The sequence below is a fragment of the Cheilinus undulatus genome, linkage group 6, assembly GCF_018320785.1.
Source record: "Cheilinus undulatus linkage group 6, ASM1832078v1, whole genome shotgun sequence".
Classification (NCBI taxonomy): domain Eukaryota; kingdom Metazoa; phylum Chordata; class Actinopteri; order Labriformes; family Labridae; genus Cheilinus; species Cheilinus undulatus.
The window spans coordinates 54,558,030-54,580,696 of NC_054870.1; the positions used below are offsets into that span (position 1 = coordinate 54,558,030).

Below are 22,667 nucleotides of genomic sequence, written 5' to 3' on the forward strand. Positions count from 1 at the left end.
GTTATTAAAGTCATATATATTTATTTAATTATAATGTTATTAAAGTCATATATATTTATTTAATTATAATGTTATATACGTTATTATACATGTTATTAAAGTCATATATATTTATTTAATTATAATGTTATTAAAGTCGTATATATTTATTTAATTATAATGTTATTAAAGTCGTATATATTTATTTAATTATAATGTTATATACGTTATTATACATGTTATTAAAGTCATATATATTTATTTAATTATAATGTTATATACGTTATTATACATGTTATTAAAGTCATATATATTTATTTAATTATAATGTTATATACGTTATCATACATGTTATTAAAGTCACATATATTTATTTAATTATAATTTTATATACGTTATCATACATGTTATTAAAGTCATATATATTTATTTAATTATAATTTTATATACGTTATCATACATGTTATTAAAGTCATATATATTTATTTAATTATAATGTTTTTAAAGTCATATATATTTATTTAATTATAACGTTATTAAAGTCATATATATTTATTTAATTATAATGTTATTAAAGTCATATATATTTATTTAATTATAATGTTATATACGTTATTATACATGTTATTAAAGTCATATATATTTATTTAATTATAATGTTATATACGTTATTATACATGTTATTAAAGTCATATATATTTATTTAATTATAATGTTGTATACGTTATTATACATGTTATTAAAGTCATATATATTTATTTAATTATAACGTTATTAAAGTCATATATATTTATTTAATTATAATGTTATTAAAGTCATATATATTTATTTAATTATAATGTTATTAAAGTCATATATATTTATTTAATTATAATGTTATTAAAGTCATATATATTTATTTAATTATAACGTTATTAAAGTCATATATATTTATTTAATTATAATGTTATTAAAGTCATATATATTTATTTAATTATAATGTTGTATACGTTATTATACATGTTATTAAAGTCATATATATTTATTTAATTATAATGTTTTTAAAGTCATATATATTTATTTAATTATAACGTTATTAAAGTCATATATATTTATTTAATTATAATGTTTTTAAAGTCATATATATTTATTTAATTATAACGTTATTAAAGTCATATATATTTATTTAATTATAATGTTTTTAAAGTCATATATATTTATTTAATTATAATGTTATTAAAGTCATATATATTTATTTAATTATAATGTTATTAAAGTCATATATATTTATTTAATTATAACGTTATTAAAGTCATATATATTTATTTAATTATAATGTTTTTAAAGTCATATATATTTATTTAATTATAACGTTATTAAAGTCATATATATTTATTTAATTATAATGTTATTAAAGTCATATATATTTATTTAATTATAATGTTATTAAAGTCATATATATTTATTTAATTATAATGTTATATACGTTATTATACATGTTATTAAAGTCATATATATTTATTTAATTATAATGTTATTAAAGTCGTATATATTTATTTAATTATAATGTTATTAAAGTCGTATATATTTATTTAATTATAATGTTATATACGTTATTATACATGTTATTAAAGTCATATATATTTATTTAATTATAATGTTATATACGTTATTATACATGTTATTAAAGTCATATATATTTATTTAATTATAATGTTATATACGTTATCATACATGTTATTAAAGTCACATATATTTATTTAATTATAATTTTATATACGTTATCATACATGTTATTAAAGTCATATATATTTATTTAATTATAATTTTATATACGTTATCATACATGTTATTAAAGTCATATATATTTATTTAATTATAATGTTATATACGTTATTATACATGTTATTAAAGTCATATATATTTATTTAATTATAATGTTATATACGTTATTATACATGTTATCAAAGTCATATATATTTATTTAATTATAATGTTATATACGTTATTATACATGTTATCAAAGTCATATATATTTATTTAATTATAATGTTATTAAAGTCATATATATTTATTTAATTATAACGTTATTAAAGTCATATATATTTATTTAATTATAATGTTATTAAAGTCATATATATTTATTTAATTATAACGTTATTAAAGTCATATATATTTATTTAATTATAATGTTATTAAAGTCATATATATTTATTTAATTATAATGTTATCAAAGTCATATATATTTATTTAATTATAATGTTATATACGTTATTATACATGTTATCAAAGTCATATATATTTATTTAATTATAATGTTATTAAAGTCATATATATTTATTTAATTATAACGTTATTAAAGTCATATATATTTATTTAATTATAATGTTATTAAAGTCATATATATTTATTTAATTATAATGTTGTATACGTTATTATACATGTTATCAAAGTCATATATATTTATTTAATTATAATGTTATATACGTTATTATACATGTTATCAAAGTCATATATATTTATTTAATTATAATGTTATATACGTTATTATACATGTTATCAAAGTCATATATATTTATTTAATTATAATGTTATTAAAGTCATATATATTTATTTAATTATAACGTTATTAAAGTCATATATATTTATTTAATTATAATGTTATTAAAGTCATATATATTTATTTAATTATAATGTTATTAAAGTCATATATATTTATTTAATTATAATGTTATTAAAGTCATATATATTTATTTAATTATAATGTTATATACGTTATTATACATGTTATTAAAGTCATATATATTTATTTAATTATAATGTTATTAAAGTCGTATATATTTATTTAATTATAATGTTATTAAAGTCGTATATATTTATTTAATTATAATGTTATATACGTTATTATACATGTTATTAAAGTCATATATATTTATTTAATTATAATGTTATATACGTTATTATACATGTTATTAAAGTCATATATATTTATTTAATTATAATGTTATATACGTTATTATACATGTTATCAAAGTCATATATATTTATTTAATTATAATGTTATATACGTTATTATACATGTTATCAAAGTCATATATATTTATTTAATTATAATGTTGTATACGTTATTATACATGTTATTAAAGTCATATATATTTATTTAATTATAATGTTATATACGTTATTATACATGTTATCAAAGTCATATATATTTATTTAATTATAATGTTATATACGTTATTATACATGTTATCAAAGTCATATATATTTATTTAATTATAATGTTATTAAAGTCATATATATTTATTTAATTATAACGTTATTAAAGTCATATATATTTATTTAATTATAATGTTATTAAAGTCATATATATTTATTTAATTATAACGTTATTAAAGTCATATATATTTATTTAATTATAATGTTATTAAAGTCATATATATTTATTTAATTATAATGTTGTATACGTTATTATACATGTTATCAAAGTCATATATATTTATTTAATTATAATGTTATATACGTTATTATACATGTTATCAAAGTCATATATATTTATTTAATTATAATGTTATTAAAGTCATATATATTTATTTAATTATAACGTTATTAAAGTCATATATATTTATTTAATTATAATGTTATTAAAGTCATATATATTTATTTAATTATAATGTTGTATACGTTATTATACATGTTATCAAAGTCATATATATTTATTTAATTATAATGTTATATACGTTATTATACATGTTATCAAAGTCATATATATTTATTTAATTATAATGTTATATACGTTATTATACATGTTATCAAAGTCATATATATTTATTTAATTATAATGTTATTAAAGTCATATATATTTATTTAATTATAACGTTATTAAAGTCATATATATTTATTTAATTATAATGTTATTAAAGTCATATATATTTATTTAATTATAATGTTATTAAAGTCATATATATTTATTTAATTATAATGTTATATACGTTATTATACATGTTATTAAAGTCATATATATTTATTTAATTATAATGTTATTAAAGTCGTATATATTTATTTAATTATAATGTTATTAAAGTCGTATATATTTATTTAATTATAATGTTATTAAAGTCATATATATTTATTTAATTATAATGTTATTAAAGTCATATATATTTATTTAATTATAATGTTATTAAAGTCGTATATATTTATTTAATTATAATGTTATTAAAGTCGTATATATTTATTTAATTATAATGTTATTAAAGTCGTATATATTTATTTAATTATAATGTTATATACGTTATTATACATGTTATTAAAGTCATATATATTTATTTAATTATAATGTTATTAAAGTCGTATATATTTATTTAATTATAATGTTATTAAAGTCGTATATATTTATTTAATTATAATGTTATTAAAGTCATATATATTTATTTAATTATAATGTTATTAAAGTCATATATATTTATTTAATTATAATGTTATTAAAGTCATATATATTTATTTAATTATAATGTTATTAAAGTCATATATATTTATTTAATTATAATGTTATTAAAGTCATATATATTTATTTAATTATAATGTTATATACGTTATTATACATGTTATTAAAGTCATATATATTTATTTAATTATAATGTTATATACGTTATTATACATGTTATTAAAGTCATATATATTTATTTAATTATAATGTTATTAAAGTCGTATATATTTATTTAATTATAATGTTATTAAAGTCGTATATATTTATTTAATTATAATGTTATTAAAGTCGTATATATTTATTTAATTATAATGTTATTAAAGTCGTATATATTTATTTAATTATAATGTTGTATACGTTATTATACATGTTATTACAGTGACAGAGCTCAGCGCTCCTGTCCATCACAGACATCCCGGGCGGACAGGCTCGTTTTCTGCTCTGGCTGACGATGAAGCGTCCATTTATGAATTACAGTAAAACTACAACAACAAACATCAACAACGACACTTCCGGTCTGCTGTGTCACTCCTGTCTCGGGGTTTTAGCTCCACCTACCTTGACTCACTGGTGGGGTTTCCGGTTAGTCACAATGCTAGCTAGCCAGCGTTAGCACGCTAACATGTAGCCGCCGGTACGTCACCGTTGTGCATTTCCTTTATTCCCCTTTTCGCGGTAAACGCTGAAACTCCGACGCTGGTCGAATAAGGCACGGGACACAGCCGTTAAATCTCGCGTTTATATCATTTTAGGTCCGAGTGACTCTGACCAACTCACCACATGCTGTGCTAAGCTAACGCGGCTAGCCTCACGCACTGACAGCACAGACACTTTTCAAGTCAAGCTAGCTTTGCCGAGCCACATATATATGCCTGGGGTTCGTTTCAGAGCATGCGCAGTGGAGGTGTAACGCTGGTGCCTTGCACACTGTGGGCTGCGGTCTTATTGCTCTATTAGCCAACAGAGCTAACCTCTGAGTAAATAAAGAGGATCATATCAGCGAACAGCCAAAGCTCCAACCATGGGAATTGTAGTTTTTAACATTTTGTCGCTGTAATGCGAGAACCTCTCAGTATGTTCTGCTGCATTCAGGTACTCCTCGGATAGTCATATTTCTCGTGAGTGGACGCAGTTCATCCGGGGTGTGTTCGTTTTGTTGACCTTTTGAAACCTTATGGCGACACTCGGAATCCGTTCAACCACACTTTCTGATCCATGTTTGATCGCTGCTCCGTCTGGAGGGTCCGCTTTCTCAGGCGGGTGGTATTTTTCCTGATTTCCCCCACTCCACGTGAATGCGGACTCCCTTTGTACACCTTACCGTGGATATTTTTCTCCGACATGAACCAATCAGCTTCCGTTTGAGGCGTCTCATTTCTCCCTGGCATCCAATGAACGCGTACATCTCGAGCGGAGGCGGGCTATTACGCCTGTCAATCATCCTCAGGAGGCGGGGAGAGGATCACAGAAAGAGCTAAGCTAGACTCTACTAGGCAAACAGCAGCGCTCTGCGAAAACGACTTTTACCCATCCGCATCCAACATCAACGACGTTAAAACCTGTCGGATTTCTCACATAAATGTTCCTATGGATTACTAATACCTTTTCATCGAAGAACAGGAGTGTTTCTCAACTTGACAGCATCGGTAAGCGTGCTTTTGTTCCGTCGCTATTTTGAACATTTTACTAGCTTGCTTCCCTGCTGCTACCAAGGCAACCTTGACGTTAGCTAACTAGTTAACTAAAGCTGTGATATGTTCAGGGGAGTTAGGTAATGAATGAATGGAGCGGGCTCTTAAAAGTCACCCCGTGTGTAAGTTATGCTGTAGGGAGACACACGACGCTGATGAGTGCAGGGAGGCTGTGCTGAATAGTTTGAAGCCTGCTGGTCAGACAGGAGTGTGGTGTTGTTGAGCGGAGGAATCCTCGGGAGGCTGTCGTCGAGCTCAGCCTGTCATGGTCGGTGTTCCCCGTCTAAAGTGAATTTTCAGGAAACAATTGTCGACCTGTCTGCGACTGACATGGCTGCAGGATGTGATTTTATCGAGCAGCGACTCAACCCTGTCATTTCACAGGCAACCTGCATCGTCAGGATTTCTGCTTTTGTATTTCCAGTCAGTCAGCCACCATATTTTTGTTAAAATGGTCGATTTTCCCTTTTCCAGTGTTCTTTGTTCGTTGTTGCCGATTTTTGAAAACCACAAGCATTCTTTAGCCAGGCTTTTCTCGTGTAGCCCTGAATTAGCCCTTGTGGTGTAACGGTTTAACAGGTGACCGTGTTATCTGGTGACTTCCAGCCGAATGTGCCTGAGGTTGTCGTAGTTTCAGCAGATGTTGAAACGGCTTTTTTCATTTTCAGTTTTATTTTCTGAATATATTAATGAAATAACACTTAAACATATTATGAGAAGGTTAAAGTCATTGATGAAAAGTTTATATTTTTGTATTTTAAAATAATAATTACTTATTTTCATATCAGTTTAGTTGTCATCCTCATTAATCATCCAAACACCACTGACTTACCTGACAGTTAGGGCTGAACGATTTTGGAAAATAACCCCATTGCAATTTTCCCCCCCAATATTGCAATTGCGATTTGATATGCGATTATTCCTCAACTTTCTTTGATTCCTTAAAAAGGCTGAACAATCCTTTAAAAGTGTCTAAATCTGATGATTTTGACTCGCATTGACAATCGGATATGAACTACTGCACTGAAGGGTTTTTGTCATTCTGATATCTAATGAGGAAAAAGTACCAAAATGAAGAAGGAGGGATTTTTTGTAGACTATTCTAAAACTATGATACCAGAATGGTTGCATATGTCATGCGTAACATCTCTGCTGCAAAAAAAGCTTGCACTGGTATTTTGACACAAATTTCAGGTCAAAGAAATATTTCACTTTTTGCGATTTGTAAATTGCAGCAGGTCATATTGGGATTGGATCTAATTTTGGACTAATTGCCCAGGCCTACTTCCAGTTGTAAATACTTGGCTTTTATTATTACCATTGCAATATTTGATGCACTATTAAATGATCTTTTAGTAACATTATGCTGTTTTATCCATGCCCATAAAGCTTGTTAAACTGAAATGAGTGTAAAATAGTGCTTCACCATCAGAGGATGTGTCAGACAATCAAAGAAATGAAGCAGTAAAGAGAGGTTTATAAGGATCTCTGCAGTTAACGTACAATAGGAATAGAAAACTTTAGTTTTTTACTATTTCAATTTGAAAGTAGCAGTGTAAAACGTCAGGTTTTGTATTTTTTTACTATTGATATTTGCATGTTTTTAGTTGAGAAATACTCACGTCAGAGCTGTTATTATTATCCTGATTTTCCTTGATAACCTAGCCAGTAGCCACTCATATCGTTTATGTATTATATTCTGATATGTTTTATGTTTATTATATTGTCCAGTATATTTGCAATGAATCAGATTCACTGGAAATAAAAAACAAGGAGGCATTATTAAATGTTTAAAATCTGTTGTCACTACGACAGCGACATGCGCATTCGCCTGAAAGTCACCAGATAGCACGGTTGCCGCTTACACCGCTACACCAGATTGACTTGTCCAGTGTTGAAGAGCTCCTCTGTGTCAAAATAACTCACCAGTTTGATCAGTTATGGCTTAATCACTAACCGAGACGTGGACTGGTTTTCATCCGCTATAGATAGGACCTATATTACACCCGTAGCTGGACATTTGCGTGGCTGGTTGGTGCACATTTCCGTAACTGGCAGCCCGGTTGGCGACGCGGAGTCGGTTTAAATGGTGTTGAATCTTCATTTGAATGTTCTAGTTGTGTGTCGGGCAGAGGACCAGGCTGCGTGTGTTTGTGCATCTCACTATTGTGTGGCTGGTGGTCAATCACTCACTCGAGAGAAATCGTCTGGGGCGGATGACATTGTATCCCCCCGCGATCATTCACAGCCACAAACGAGGGCTGCGACCTTGGCTAGCGTTAGAACAATAAAAATGTTGTTGTCGTGGTTGTTACCGCCTTACTAGTCTTCCTCCAGCTTGACCTTGTTGCGAACCGTTCCGTCGACTTGTTTCTTTGTGAGGAGCTGTGAGCAGTCAGCGAAAAGCCCGACACGGGGGGAGAGGGAACATTTTGTGAGGAGAGAAAGTGACTTTTAGCAGAGCTGCATGGCTGACTCTCACTTTGTTCAGCTTTAACATGACAATCCTAGCAGCGGTATTAAGGCTCTATTTTTGCTGTCGAGGGCACTCTCTGCAGACGGAGCCAAAATGAGCAGTGTCGGGCAGTTTTAACAAAAGGAGTCATCGGAGAAAAATGTGGATGTGTTCAGGTGAACGTCGACCGCACATTCCCGCATTTTCCACTGTTTGTGCGCTCAAGTGTTCCCCTTTCTCGGCGGCTGTCAGCTAGTCCCAGAAATGGCGTCATCCTCTGCTGTAGCGGGTTAGGCAGCAGGAACACCACGCTGCCCTGCTCAGAGCAGCCAGCACCGGCCCTTTTACCGGATCTTTAACCGCGTTATCATCCGTGCATCTGTGCAGACCTTCCTCATTGTTCAGGCTGCATGTTGTCGCCCCCTTTGCAGACTTGAAGCGGCTCTGCCTGCTCGCTCTCTGACTGTACCCTGGGCATTACATAAACGGCTTTAAGGGCTCTCAGCCTGCCACGGTTTACTTTGCAACACAGATATTTTTGGGAATGTGGCTCCGAACCGTTCAGCCTATTGCATTAGCTAGGATTATTCAAGTAAATGACTCACTCTTGAATCAATTAGAGCCAGCATCCACAGAAAGCAGTGACATGTGCAGGCTGGGTGAAGTGTGTGTTTATAACGCCCAGCTCTCAGTGCATCCAGCAGCAGAAGCAGTGATGTCATCATAACAGAGCTGAGTGTTGTTGGACTGTCTGTGATGCCTAACTGCATCTTTAACCTCTGTGTTTCAGCCTCGCTCTCCTTGCACTGGTCGCCTAGAGGACTCATAGAGAGATGAAGGTATGTTCATTCAGTTTTTCCTCCTCATGCATGTGATTAAAGCCTGGGGAAGCTCCTGTAGATCAATACTACTCCTCCAGCCCTGTAACTCCCGTATAAACCTGCCTCTGAGGGTTTGGTCATTAAAAGAGACTAAAACTCTGTTGTATATATCTTATTTGAGTGCTTAGATTGTTCTATGTATTTCCAACTGTTGTCAAATCTAGATAATCTGTTCATTGTATTGGGAGCTGCTGTCAGTGGCTGTATGTTGTGGTGTTTTGGTCAGTAGTCTGTAGAGCTAAACGTTTCTGGAAAATAATCCAATTGCGATTTTTTTCCCCCAACATTGCATAAGCTTCTTATTCCTAAACAAGGACCGAACAATTCTTTTAAAAAGTCAAATTCTGATGATTTAGACTCGTTTTGCAGATTGGATATGAATTGTTGCATTGAAGGGTTTTTTGCCATTCTTATATTTACTAAGAAAAAAGTACAAAAATGAAGAGGATAGGATTTTTTGCACACTGTTCTAAAAGAATGGCACCAGAATGATTGCATATGTCGTGCCCAACATCTCTGCTGCAGAAGTTTAAAACTGGTGTTTTGACTTAAATTTCAGGTCAAAGAAATACTGCACCTTCTGGATTTGAAAATTGCATCAGACCATATTGCGATTTAATCTCATGTTCGATTAATTGCCCAGGCCTAGTAGTCTGTGAAGGTTCTCAGTCATCCATAATCATGATAATACAAAGTCTGATCCAACCTTAACCAAGTCCAGTCCGATGTTAATGTTATCCACTAAAATATTAGTCGACTACATGTTTTTTGCATGAGGTAGAATAGACTAAGACTAGCTACAGTCGAACCTTGGTGATAAAGACTCATACAAATGAGTTTAGCTTTAGTCAAGGAGACTAAAACCAGACTAGAATGAAGGATGCATGACGTTATCAGTATGGTACTGGTATCAGCAGATATTAGTATTTCTGCTGATATGTTAGTATATTTAAAACTGTCATTTTGGCCACAAATATCTAAATGAGTTAGTGGAGTCTGGACCAGCAGACCTCCATCAGCTGAAGTCTTGGTTTCTATTCACCATCAGTCTGCTTTAAGGAATTAAATTAGTTACTTTGGTCATCCTCAAACTTCAACATTTGGATAATCACAAATCATCCCTATGTCGGTCAACAGCTTTTTCCCATGAGGAAGACGAGACTAAGACTTTCTAAAATAGGTCTGTAAATTTGGATAAAGAGTTTATTTCTGGTCACTACAGTGACACTAGACACTGTCAGACATTTAGAGTTAGTGCTGTGTGGTTCAGTAATAACATGGGATTGCAATTAAACTTAATGCATTTATTGCACAGCCTGACATCACAATTATGATTCGATTAATTGTGCAGCACTATTTAAATCCAATATTTTTTTTGCACTGTGCATAAACTCATGTTAGTGTTTTCATCAGTGTGTTTCAAATCAATTAAAGTATCAGTAAAGCATAAATACGAGTGTTTTAGATTTATAGGCATTTATGGTAAGGCTTACTCAGTGAAGGAGTGAAGGCTGTGGCCAGAAGTCAAGACTAAAACAGAGACTTTAACCACTACAATGTTTTCCAGTGTTTTAGACCAGAGCAGAAATATTCAGGGTAAAAATGGTTAAAACTACTGACTGTTGTATCTACAGACTGATGGCTGACTGTTGTATTTACAGACTGATGGCTGACTGTTGTATCTACAGACTGATGGCTGACTGTTGTATCTACAGACTGATGGCTGACTGTTGTATCTACAGACTGATGGCTGACTGTTGTATTTACAGACTGATGGCTGACTGTTGTATTTACAGACTGATGGCTGACTGTTGTATTTACAGACTGATGGCTGACTGTTGTATTTACAGACTGATGGCTGACTGTTGTATCTACAGACTGATGGCTGACTGTTGTATCTACAGACTGATGGCTGACTGTTGTATCTACAGACTGATGGCTGACTGTTGTATTTACAGACTGATGGCTGACTGTTGTATTTACAGACTGATGGCTGACTGTTGTATTTACAGACTGATGGCTGACTGTTGTATTTACAGGCTGATGGTTGGGTGGCTCTGTGTGTCTCTGCTGTTATCGTTGTTGTGAACAGGCGTCTCTACTGTCACCTATTTCTTCCGTCCGTATATTTCTGTCTCTAAACCGTCTTTGTGACCCTCCTCGCTCTCTAGTGCTTCTGTAGACATGAATGAATTCTTAAAATCATAAAGTGATATAATTTACTATAATAGCACTTTTATTGTTATTTGGAGGTAAACCAACGTTTCACACCTGGAACATCTGCCTGAGCCACCAGTAAATCCAGCACCAGTTAAAGTGGTACACCGGGGCTGGTGTGTGTGTGTTGAAGCTGCTAATGCTGAGAGTAAACATTAGCTGGCCTCATTATGGACGATGTAAATACAGTCTATGATGACAGCACGCTGCGCTGTAACATAAAGGGACTAGCATGTGTGAGGTTGTCTCCTTGGGGGCTTCTCCCATGATTCCCTGCTGTCCTTAAAGTCCTCTTTTGTTGTGTTTCTGATTAAAGCTAAACTGACATACTGAACCTCCTTTAGATGGGTTCTGTTGTTGAACTGAACTCCTGCACCAACATGCCTTAGTCATAAATGTTAAATGTAATATCAATACTTCCTATGCATGGCTTCACCTTTTTGTTCTCATGAATAAAGCGAGTGTGAACTTTGTCTAAATGTCACTGTTGCTCCTGTTCAAACACAGTCAGACCAGTAGGCTGGACCCAGGCCAGACTAATACATGTGTTTGATGAGCATGATAATGAGTTTCCAGAGGCTCCAGCTGCATCTGCAAACACCAACTGTGAGCCGCTATTCTGATGTTCTGCTTTGTTATGTAGTGTTATTGAATTACAGGCAGAGACAGAGCCTGGCTGTGATGACTGATGGATGTGAATTTCATTTTAAAAACTCTTTTCTGAGAGAGGGTCTAACCCAAATCCACGCTGCACGTACGCTGCTGCATGATGATTCATGAATAAGTGAATAAATGAGCTGTGAAATGTCCAAATATTCACGGCGCTGCTGTTCTGCTCATTTGTAAAACGTCCCAGCTGTCGTTGTTTGTTGAAAGCTTTGTAATCTTTCTTATAGTTTCAGTGATCACATTTTCTGCTTCTGTTGTGTCTTTACTCGTCATTTAGAATCACACGCTGTGGAGGTGTCTCTCTTTTTCAGACTAACACCCAGAAACGTTGACAGAGCCTGTTTTTATTGTACTGTGTGTCAGGCTCAGATCGTTGGTGTGACAGGTTTAGGATGTGAACACTTTGACCAGCTTTGTGATGGGAGAGTGAGCCGAGGATGGATGAAGAGCTGCTCCAGCTGTGGTTTGTAGTCTGTCTCATGGATCCTAATGAAGCTGTGCTGGCTGTGGTTTATCAGACTAACCCACCAACCACTGACAGACCTGTTAGCACTGTCAGAGCAGGTCTGATGTTAGAAGGTGCTAAACTTTTACATTTGCATCATTCTTTTAATGACGTGTTCACACAGATGTGGTTTAAAAACACATGACTTTGTCAGAAATAGGACGGTGAAAGAATCATCCTCTCCTCTAAATATGATGAACTATACAGTATTTAGTCCCCCTCGTGTCTTGGTAGCACATGTTGGCCAAGGGGAAGGCCTGCCATGCTGGTGTATTAGAGCAGGAATCATACACATGCATACAGTAGACTACAGAGGGAGTGCTGGCTCTTTCAATCCTGATTCAATGTGAAAAAAATGCTGGAATCACTAGTTTTTCAGTCTGTGAATTGAATATGCAGCTAACTTAGTTTTCCTTTATGAAGCTGAAGATCATTTCATTTCATATTGGTGAATAAAAATACACCAGAAACTATAAACTAATGCTTCAACCCTCAGATCTCCTACCAGAGGACTTCCAGACCTCAGGTTTGTTACCATGAGTGATCTTTGAAGGTTAATTATTTCACATCCAATTAAACCTGATTTATAACTGCATGTAGTCAACTACTGTCCCACTGATATTTACAACCACAGTTTAAAATCTGCCTTCAGCAGCTGAAGGTGTTAAAGTTAGGACCAGCAGACCTGTGTCAGTCTTTTTTCTTTCATTCTTTACACTTTAAAGGCTGTTTTAATGAACACATTTATTTGTTCTCAGACTTTCAATCATTTGTTGTAAATGTAGTCTGAACTTCGTTTAAATTTCACTATCAATGTCAGTATTGGCTATTAATTAGCAAATATCAGATATCAGCAAGGAAGACGTCTCAATCCTGTCTTATGTCTTCAGCTCTGGTAGGCAGAGTGAAGTGGATCAGATCAGTGTGTCTCTAGCTAAAGGAACGTCTCTACCTACAGTTAAAGGACTAACAGAAGGCCTGTTCTCCACCTTAGTTATGCTTCTATCTACTCAGCCTCTGGACACCTGTGAGGGGTGTACAGAAAAATATGTTGTTTTACCCTGAAATGTTAAAAAACCTTAAATTAGTCTCTGTTTTGTTGAAGTGAAATATCTTCTCCTCCCACCTCATACTTTTCTTCACCACATCCCCGTCCTCCGTGGCCTCATGTCCATGTCCATGTCCTGCTGCTGATGCTGACTAGAACTGTATGCTGACTGGTGGTTATGTAATGGACTGGTTGTGTCACAGGAAGACAATAGAAATCAGACTGTGATGAACAGAGGATGGAGGAACAGATGATTGGAAAGAAACAGGGTTAGCAGATCCACCCTGGGCTCCTCCAGTCTACTAAAGCTCCATCCTTGAACCGTTGCTGTTATTATCCTCTCCAGCTGTAGCAGGAGTCTCTGATCAGGGGATTCTTACTCTAGCGCTGTCAGGAGTGATGCTTTAACAGTGACATTCCTGCTTTACTGCTGGAGCATTAGTTGTATTTTCTAGTGCTGCTCTGAGTCATCCTCCTCTATTAAAGCTCCAGGAGAGCTCTCACTCCTTCACTGCTCGCTGTAGTACAAGCTTCTGCCCAGTGCCTCAGCTTTAAATGAGTCTGCAACAAGGACAGCTTTCCATCTTTTCTTTATCAGTCACATCTGTTTAAACACGCTGTGAAGGATGGAAGTAGGGCTGGGTATTATTAAGAACCTCACGATTCAATTCGATATTGGTTTAAATGCTTCAGTGTCGATTCAGTAAGAAGTAGAAATACACAATTAGCCTGTTGACAATTTTTTTAATAATCATTTTCATGCCCATGTGAACATATTTGGTAAGTCACCTCACATTTTTGAGCAATAAAACATCTGAAAATAAAAATTTGCACAATAATAACTTATTTGCGCATATGGAGTAGAAAAGTCCAAAACATGACAGTTCTGTGTAAGCACTGAAAAAGTAAAGTGCATGCAAACGTAAATAATATTTCTGTCCTCTAGGAAATTGTGATAAACCTCACATAACATGGTTATGGTTGGTTGTTGTTTGGTCGAGTGTGGCCTCCGTCCATACAATGTGAATCACACACACAGCGACCCCCACTGGCCATGAGGTGAATCGATTCAGAGGATTTGCTGAATTGATATTGAATTGGGGGAGGAAGTATTGCGATGCATCGATTAATCGATATTTTTACCCACCCCTAGATGGAAGGTCACCATGCTGTACAATCATCAAGATCATAACACATCTAATGTCAGGCTCTGCTTTAAAAACATAAACCATAAATATAGAACTATATCTGCTAATATCAGCCTTAAATATCAGCCAATATAGTCTGTAAATATAGGCCTGCATCTGCTAATATCAGCCTTAAATATCAGCCAATATAGTCTGTAAATAAAGGCCTGCATCTGCTAATATCAGCCTTAAATATCAGCCAATATAGTCTGTAAATATAGGCCTGTATCTGCTAATATCAGCCTTAAATATCAGCCAATATAGTCTGTAAATATAGGCCTGTATCTGCTAATATCAGCTGTAAATATCAGCCAATATAGTCTGTAAACATAGGCCTGTATCTGCTAATATCAGCCAATATAGTCTGTAAATAAAGGCCTGCATCTGCTAATATCAGCCTTAAATATCAGCCAATATAGTCTGTAAATATAGGCCTGCATCTGCTAATATCAGCCTTAAATATCAGCCAATAAAGTCTGTAAATATAGGCCTGCATCTGCTAATATCAGCCTTAAATATCAGCCAATATAGTCTGTAAATAAAGGCCTGCATCTGCTAATATCAGCCTTAAATATCAGCCAATATAGTCTGTAAATATAGGCCTGTATCTGCTAATATCAGCCTTAAATATCAGCCAATATAGTCTGTAAATATAGGCCTGTATCTGCTAATATCAGCTGTAAATATCAGCCAATATAGTCTGTAAACATAGGCCTGTATCTGCTAATATCAGCCAATATAGTCTGTAAATAAAGGCCTGTATCTGCTAATATCAGCCTTAAATATCAGCCAATATAGTCTAAATATAGGCCTGCATCTGCTAATATCAGCCTTAAATATCAGCCAATAAAGTCTGTAAATATAGGCCTGCATCTGCTAATATCAGCCTTAAATATCAGCCAATAAAGTCTGTAAATATAGGCCTGTATCTGCTAATATCGGCCTTAAATATCAGCTAATATAGTCTGTAAATATAGGCCTGTATCTGCTAATATCAGCCTTAAATATCAGCTAATATAGTCTGTAAATAAAGGCCTGTACCTGCTCATATCAGCCTTAAATATCAGCCAATATAGTCTGTAAATAAAGGCCTGTATCTGCTAATATCAGCCTTAAATATCAGCCAATATAGTCTGTAAATAAAGGCCTGTATCTGCTCATATCAGCCTTAAATATCAGCCAATATAGTCTGTAAATAAAGGCCTGTATCTGCTAATATCAGCCTTAAATATCAGCCAATAAAGTCTGTAAATATAGGCCTGTATCTGCTAATATCAGCCTTAAATATCAGCCAATATAGTCTGTAAATATAGGCCTGTATCTGCTAATATCAGCCTTAAATATCAGCTAATATAGTCTGTAAATATAGGCCTGCATCTGCTAATATCAGCCTTAAATATCAGCCAATATAGTCTGTAAATATAGGCCTGTATCTGCTAATATCAGCTGTAAATATCAGCCAATAAAGTCTGTAAATATAGGCCTGTATCTGCTAATATCAGCCTTAAATATCAGCCAATATAGTCTAAATATAGGCCTGTATCTGCTAATATCAGCCTTAAATATCAGCCAATAAAGTCTGTAAATATAGGCCTGTATCTGCTAATATCAGCCTTAAATATCAGCCAATATAGTCTGTAAATAAAGGCCTGCATCTGCTAATATCAGCCTTAAATATCAGCCAATATAGTCTGTAAATATAGGCCTGTATCTGCTAATATCAGCTGTAAATATCAGCCAATATAGTCTGTAAATATAGGCCTTTACCTGCTAATATCAGCTGTAAATATCAGCCAATATAGTCTGTAAATATAGGCCTGCATCTGCTAATATCAGCCTTAAATATCAGCCAATAAAGTCTGTAAATAAAGGCCTGCATCTGCTAATATCAGCCTTAAATATCAGCCAATATAGTCTGTAAATAAAGGCCTGCATCTGCTAATATCAGCCTTAAATATCAGCCAATATAGTCTGTAAATATAGGCCTGTATCTGCTAATATCAGCTGTAAATATCAGCCAATATAGTCTGTAAATATAGGCCTGTACCTGCTAATATCAGCTGTAAATATCAGCCAATATAGTCTGTAAATATAGGCCTGTATCTGCTAATATCAGCCTTAAATATCAGCCAATATAGTCTGTAAATATAGGCCTGTATCTGCTAATATCAGCCTTAAATATCAGCCAATAAAGTCTGTAAATATAGGCCTGTATCTGCTAATATCAGCCTTAAATATCAGCCAATATAGTCTGTAAATATAGGCCTGCATCTGCTAATATCAGCCTTAAATATCAGCCAATAAAGTCTGTAAATATAGGCCTGCATCTGCTAATATCAGCCTTAAATATCAGCCAATAAAGTCTGTAAATATAGGCCTGTATCTGCTAATATCGGCCTTAAATATCAGCTAATATAGTCTGTAAATATAGGCCTGTATCTGCTAATATCAGCCTTAAATATCAGCTAATATAGTCTGTAAATAAAGGCCTGTACCTGCTCATATCAGCCTTAAATATCAGTCAATATAGTCTGTAAATAAAGGCCTGTACCTGCTCATATCAGCCTTAAATATCAGCTAATATAGTCTGTAAATAAAGGCCTGTACCTGCTAATATCAGCCTTAAATATCAGCCAATATAGTCTGTAAATAAAGGCCTGTATCTGCTAATATCAGCCTTAAATATCAGCTAATATAGTCTGTAAATAAAGGCCTGTATCTGCTCATATCAGCCTTAAATATCAGCTAATATAGTCTGTAAATAAAGGCCTGTATCTGCTAATATCAGCCTTAAATATCAGCCAATATAGTCTGTAAATAAAGGCCTGTATCTGCTAATATCAGCCTTAAATATCAGCCAATAAAGTCTGTAAATATAGGCCTGTATCTGCTAATATCAGCCTTAAATATCAGCTAATATAGTCTGTAAATATAGGCCTGTATCTGCTAATATCAGCCTTAAATATCAGCCAATAAAGTCTGTAAATATAGGCCTGTATCTGCTAATATCAGCCTTAAATATCAGCTAATATAGTCTGTAAATATAGGCCTGTATCTGCTAATATCAGCCTTAAATATCAGCCAATAAAGTCTGTAAATATAGGCCTGTATCTGCTAATATCAGCCTTAAATATCAGCTAATATAGTCTGTAAATATAGGCCTGTATCTGCTAATATCAGCCTTAAATATCAGCCAATATAGTCTGTAAATATAGGCCTGTATCTGCTAATATCAGCCTTAAATATCAGCTAATATAGTCTGTAAATATAGGCCTGTATCTGCTAATATCAGCCTTAAATATCAGCTAATATAGTCTGTAAATATAGGCCTGTATCTGCTAATATCAGCCTTAAATATCAGCTAATATAGTCTGTAAATATAGGCCTGTATCTGCTAATATCAGCCTTAAATATCAGCTAATATAGTCTGTAAATATAGGCCTGTATCTGCTAATATCAGCCTTAAATATCAGCCAATAAAGTCTGTAAATATAGGCCTGTATCTGCTAATATCAGCCTTAAATATCAGCTAATATAGTCTGTAAAATAGGCCTGTATCTGCTAATATCAGCCTTAAATATCAGCCAATAAAGTCTGTAAATATAGGCCTGTATCTGCTAATATCAGCCTTAAATATCAGCTAATATAGTCTGTAAATATAGGCCTGTATCTGCTAATATCAGCCTTAAATATCAGCCAATAAAGTCTGTAAATATAGGCCTGTATCTGCTAATATCAGCCTTAAATATCAGCTAATATAGTCTGTAAATATAGGCCTGTATCTGCTAATATCAGCCTTAAATATCAGCCAATATAGTCTGTAAACATAGGCCTGTATCTGCTAATATCAGCCAATATAGTCTGTAAATAAAGGCCTGTATCTGCTAATATCAGCCTTAAATATCAGCCAATATAGTCTAAATATAGGCCTGCATCTGCTAATATCAGCCTTAAATATCAGCCAATATAGTCTGTAAACATAGGCCTGTATCTGCTAATATCAGCCAATATAGTCTGTAAATAAAGGCCTGTATCTGCTAATATCAGCCTTAAATATCAGCCAATAAAGTCTGTAAATATAGGCCTGTATCTGCTAATATCAGCCTTAAATATCAGCTAATATAGTCTGTAAATAAAGGCCTGTATCTGCTCATATCAGCCTTAAATATCAGCTAATATAGTCTGTAAATAAAGGCCTGCATCTGCTAATATCAGCCAAAATCAGCTAACAGCTGGGTCCAGTGTCAGAGCACTGTCAGAATGTCTTCAGTTCATCCTGTAAAGGCTGTTGTTTAATGACGTCTATTGGAAAAATAACTGCAGAGCTCCTGTGCTGTAATTCTTGACTGTTCTGTTTTCATCAGCCTCCTCTGAGCCCTTTAACTTAGAGATCACTCCTTTAGATTTCTGACACTTAAAGTGCTTTATTCTGTCAAAGATAGCGTTTGATCCAAGCTGTTTTAGAGAAATTTCCAGTGCTGAGGGAGAAATGTTGAGTTATTCCTGCCTTTAAATGAGCTAACAGCATATGAAGCTACATGCTAACGCTCTGATTGAAGGCCTCCCCGCTGGATGGGAACTTTTCTGCAGCACTGCAGATGTGATGTGGTTTGATGTATGTGTGTTAACTAAGGAGGGAAATTTCAGTCTGATTACTCCTGAATTTCAGGTTTTAAAGAGGCGTGGAGTCAGCATTTCGTTAAACTCCTGAAAATCTCTCTGAGGCTTTAGTGTAAGAGAATCTGCTCCAACTCCATAGCAGGGGTGTGTAGATTTTTGATTTGACCATAAAATGATGGAAATTGAAAGACTTCAGTCATCAGTAAATGATGTGGGTGTGAACGGTGTCAGTAGCAGATATTTATCTGTTTCTATCAGTCTGACGCTGGTTTTAAAGATCTGAATCTGTCCTGCTTTCGTGGTCAAACATGAGGAAATGTCGGCATCAGTCCTGAGTTTTCATTTTCATCTTAGAGGTGCAGACAAACTCCTGCATGTTGTCCTCCCTGCACAGAAACCCTGATCATAACTTGGTGCCAGACTTTTTTGTGCTTTTTAGACAGATGAGTTTAAAGGATTTATTCCCGTCATATCCACCTGTTATAAGATCTTCTTTACTGTCTCAGTTCTTTTTGATACTATTGATGATTAAAACGACGTTTTATTGTATCCTGATTGAATTAATGATCAAACATGATTTGGTGGGTAGTCAGGGAACAGGTTCAGATAACAAGCACAGGTGGGTTAGGTTTAGGTTTAGGGTTAGGGTTGTGAACAGGTGTGAATTTAAATGCAGAGTTGTATTGAAATATTAAAAGTCTGTATCTGCTTTGTGTTAAAAATGCATGAGGACTTGAAACTGGGATTTTCTCTTGTTGGTGTCTGAAGAACAGGCGTTGAGGTGCTCCTCCTGGTTTCCAGTTTAAAGCTGCTCTGGTTTTGCCAAGGCCGATCCTGCAGCAGCCGTGGAGCTGTGGCGACTCTGGACAAAGAGGTGATTCACAGCAGGATTATTGTACGTGTGAGCCAGGCTGGGAGGGAGCTTAATTCTTTCCTGCGTGCCTCTTGCATGTTTCTTTGTTTGGCCTAAAAGCCTGTTCATTACAGCGCAGCAGAGCACTCAGAAACCATTGTTTCTAACCTGCCTGCAGCCTGGATGGTTGGTGTTTTAAGATGTAAATCTCACAGTCACACTTGATTTCATTCAGACATTCACCTGTGAAGTCCTCACCTGGTGCTACAGCTGCGTCTAAGCCGTCCTCCTCCATGGTCAGGTAAATGGACTCATGATAACAGGGGGGTGACACATCTGTCTCTAACCTCGACCTGCATGTCAGCTTTCAGAGGTCCTCTCTGGATTATAGTCTGGCTAATGGCAGCAGTTCTGACCCCAGAACTCCTGAGAATGAAGACTGCAGCAGAGCGAGGGATCGTCTGTTTGAATGAAAGAGAAAGTGAAAGTTTAGACTAGAAGTGAAATCTCTGGTGGTGAAGTAATGTGATCTCTAAGACCAGAAAACAAGAGAAAGAACAACATTGAGATGATGGACTCAGAAACCCTCTGGATGTTTTTACTTCAGCAGGGATAGGTAAGTTAATAAGAAGCTGAAGCTAGCGCCACAGTCAGACGTCTTGATCTGTCAGTCTGTTATGATGGTCAGAGTGTCAGATTAGGGGCCCACAGAGCAATTAACTCATTCTCTGGCCTACCAGTGTGGTACCAGACCAGTCATCAAGACTGAGTGATTCAAGGCTGACTAGCTTTTTAACTCTGTTAGTGGTGGAACGTCAGCTCCCCACATCCAAACAGTAGTCCTCGCACTGCTAATCTGATCAGGTAGTAGAGCTGGGCAATCAATCCAAAAATATCTAAACCAGCATTTAGAGCCTCTAACAGACACAAATATGTGTCAGTTATTTCAGTTTTCCCCTGTAACTCTCTCTACTAATGCACTGCCCCCTTAAAAACAGACTACTGTCAGGTGATAGGTAGCCAGCTGTTACAGGGCTGTACCTTAACTTTTTAGCGCTGGTGCTGCAGAGGTTGACAATCTTGAAGCACAGAACACAAAACCTGTAGCACACCAGGGCTGGGCAATTAATTGCAAATTAGATTAAATCGCACTATGGCCTGCTGCAATTTTCAAATCGCAGAAGATGCAATATTTCTTTTACCTGAAATTTGTGTAAAAATACCAGTTTAAAACTTTTTTTTGCAGCAGAGACATTATGCATTACATATCATGCAATCATTCCAAAAATGAGTCAAAATTATCACAATTAGATATTTTTTCAAAATTGTTCAGTCCTGGTTTAATCTAATATTGTGTTGACTATAGTATAGAATAAATTATTGCCTATTTTTGTTGGAAAATACATAACATGAGAAACTTAAGAAATAATCGCATATTGAATCGCAATTGCAATACTGGGTAAAAAAAATCACAATTAGATTATTTTCCCAAATCGTTCAGCCCTGTAGCACAATATTTGTTACATCTCTAAAACCAACATGTAACCAAAATATCTACTCAGTAAATAAATGAACTTAAAATACCAAACCCAAACAGCCTAAACTGCAGCCCTACATTAATGTGTGAGAAAGCTAACAGCCAATCATTAAGAATGTTGGGGTGCAGCAGAGGAGAGAGATGCTGACGGTTCCTCTCCACACTCAGACAGAACCAGAGCTACTCTATAGCTATAGAGCTGACTTTATAATAGTGTTGGTGCTTGAAGGGGGTTAGAGCAGGATGATTTAGAAATCAGAGCCTGAGATCAGACAGAGGAGCAGGTGAGCTCTATTCATGCTGCTACATGCTGCTGTAATCCTTTTGTTTTTATTCATCTTCTTTAACTTTAGTCAGGACCAGCAGACAGCTGAAGTCTATTCTGGTTCATCCTAATTATTTAAACCTTAATGAGGTCTAAATTTAATTTGTATATATCTCCATATTGTATAAACCCCAATACTGTGCGTCCCTAGTCAAACTGATAGAATAAAGTACACGTTTTAGGTTCTTATGTGGGCCTTTCTAGTGGATTTCTCACAGGCTGATTCTAATAG

The 22,667-nt window shown here is 34.0% G+C and overlaps 2 protein-coding genes across 6 annotated transcripts in view; one reads left to right on the forward strand and one right to left on the reverse strand.

Moving 5' to 3' along the window:
• Positions 1–5,297, reverse strand: part of ggps1 (geranylgeranyl diphosphate synthase 1) — a 45,334-nt gene extending 40,037 nt beyond the window's left edge. Inside the window, exon 1 of the mRNA XM_041789216.1 lies at positions 5,006–5,297. The gene's annotated coding sequence lies outside the window, so the exon portion shown is untranslated. The remainder of the gene's footprint in view (positions 1–5,005) is intronic.
• A 626-nt stretch (positions 5,298–5,923) lies between these two features.
• The window catches only part of arid4b (AT-rich interaction domain 4B), a 116,133-nt gene continuing 99,389 nt past the window's right edge, over positions 5,924–22,667 (forward strand). For 3 of the 5 annotated variants that reach the window (XM_041789208.1, XM_041789211.1, XM_041789213.1), the window contains exons 1-2: positions 5,924–6,093; positions 9,384–9,432. In XM_041789208.1, coding sequence (XP_041645142.1) covers positions 9,427–9,432 — 6 coding nt within the window. In that variant the 5' untranslated portion in view covers positions 5,924–6,093; positions 9,384–9,426. Of the gene's footprint in view, positions 6,094–6,369; positions 6,407–8,449; positions 8,770–9,383; positions 9,433–22,667 lie in introns of those variants that run through there. The other 2 variants (XM_041789209.1, XM_041789210.1) reach the window with 2 other exon arrangements.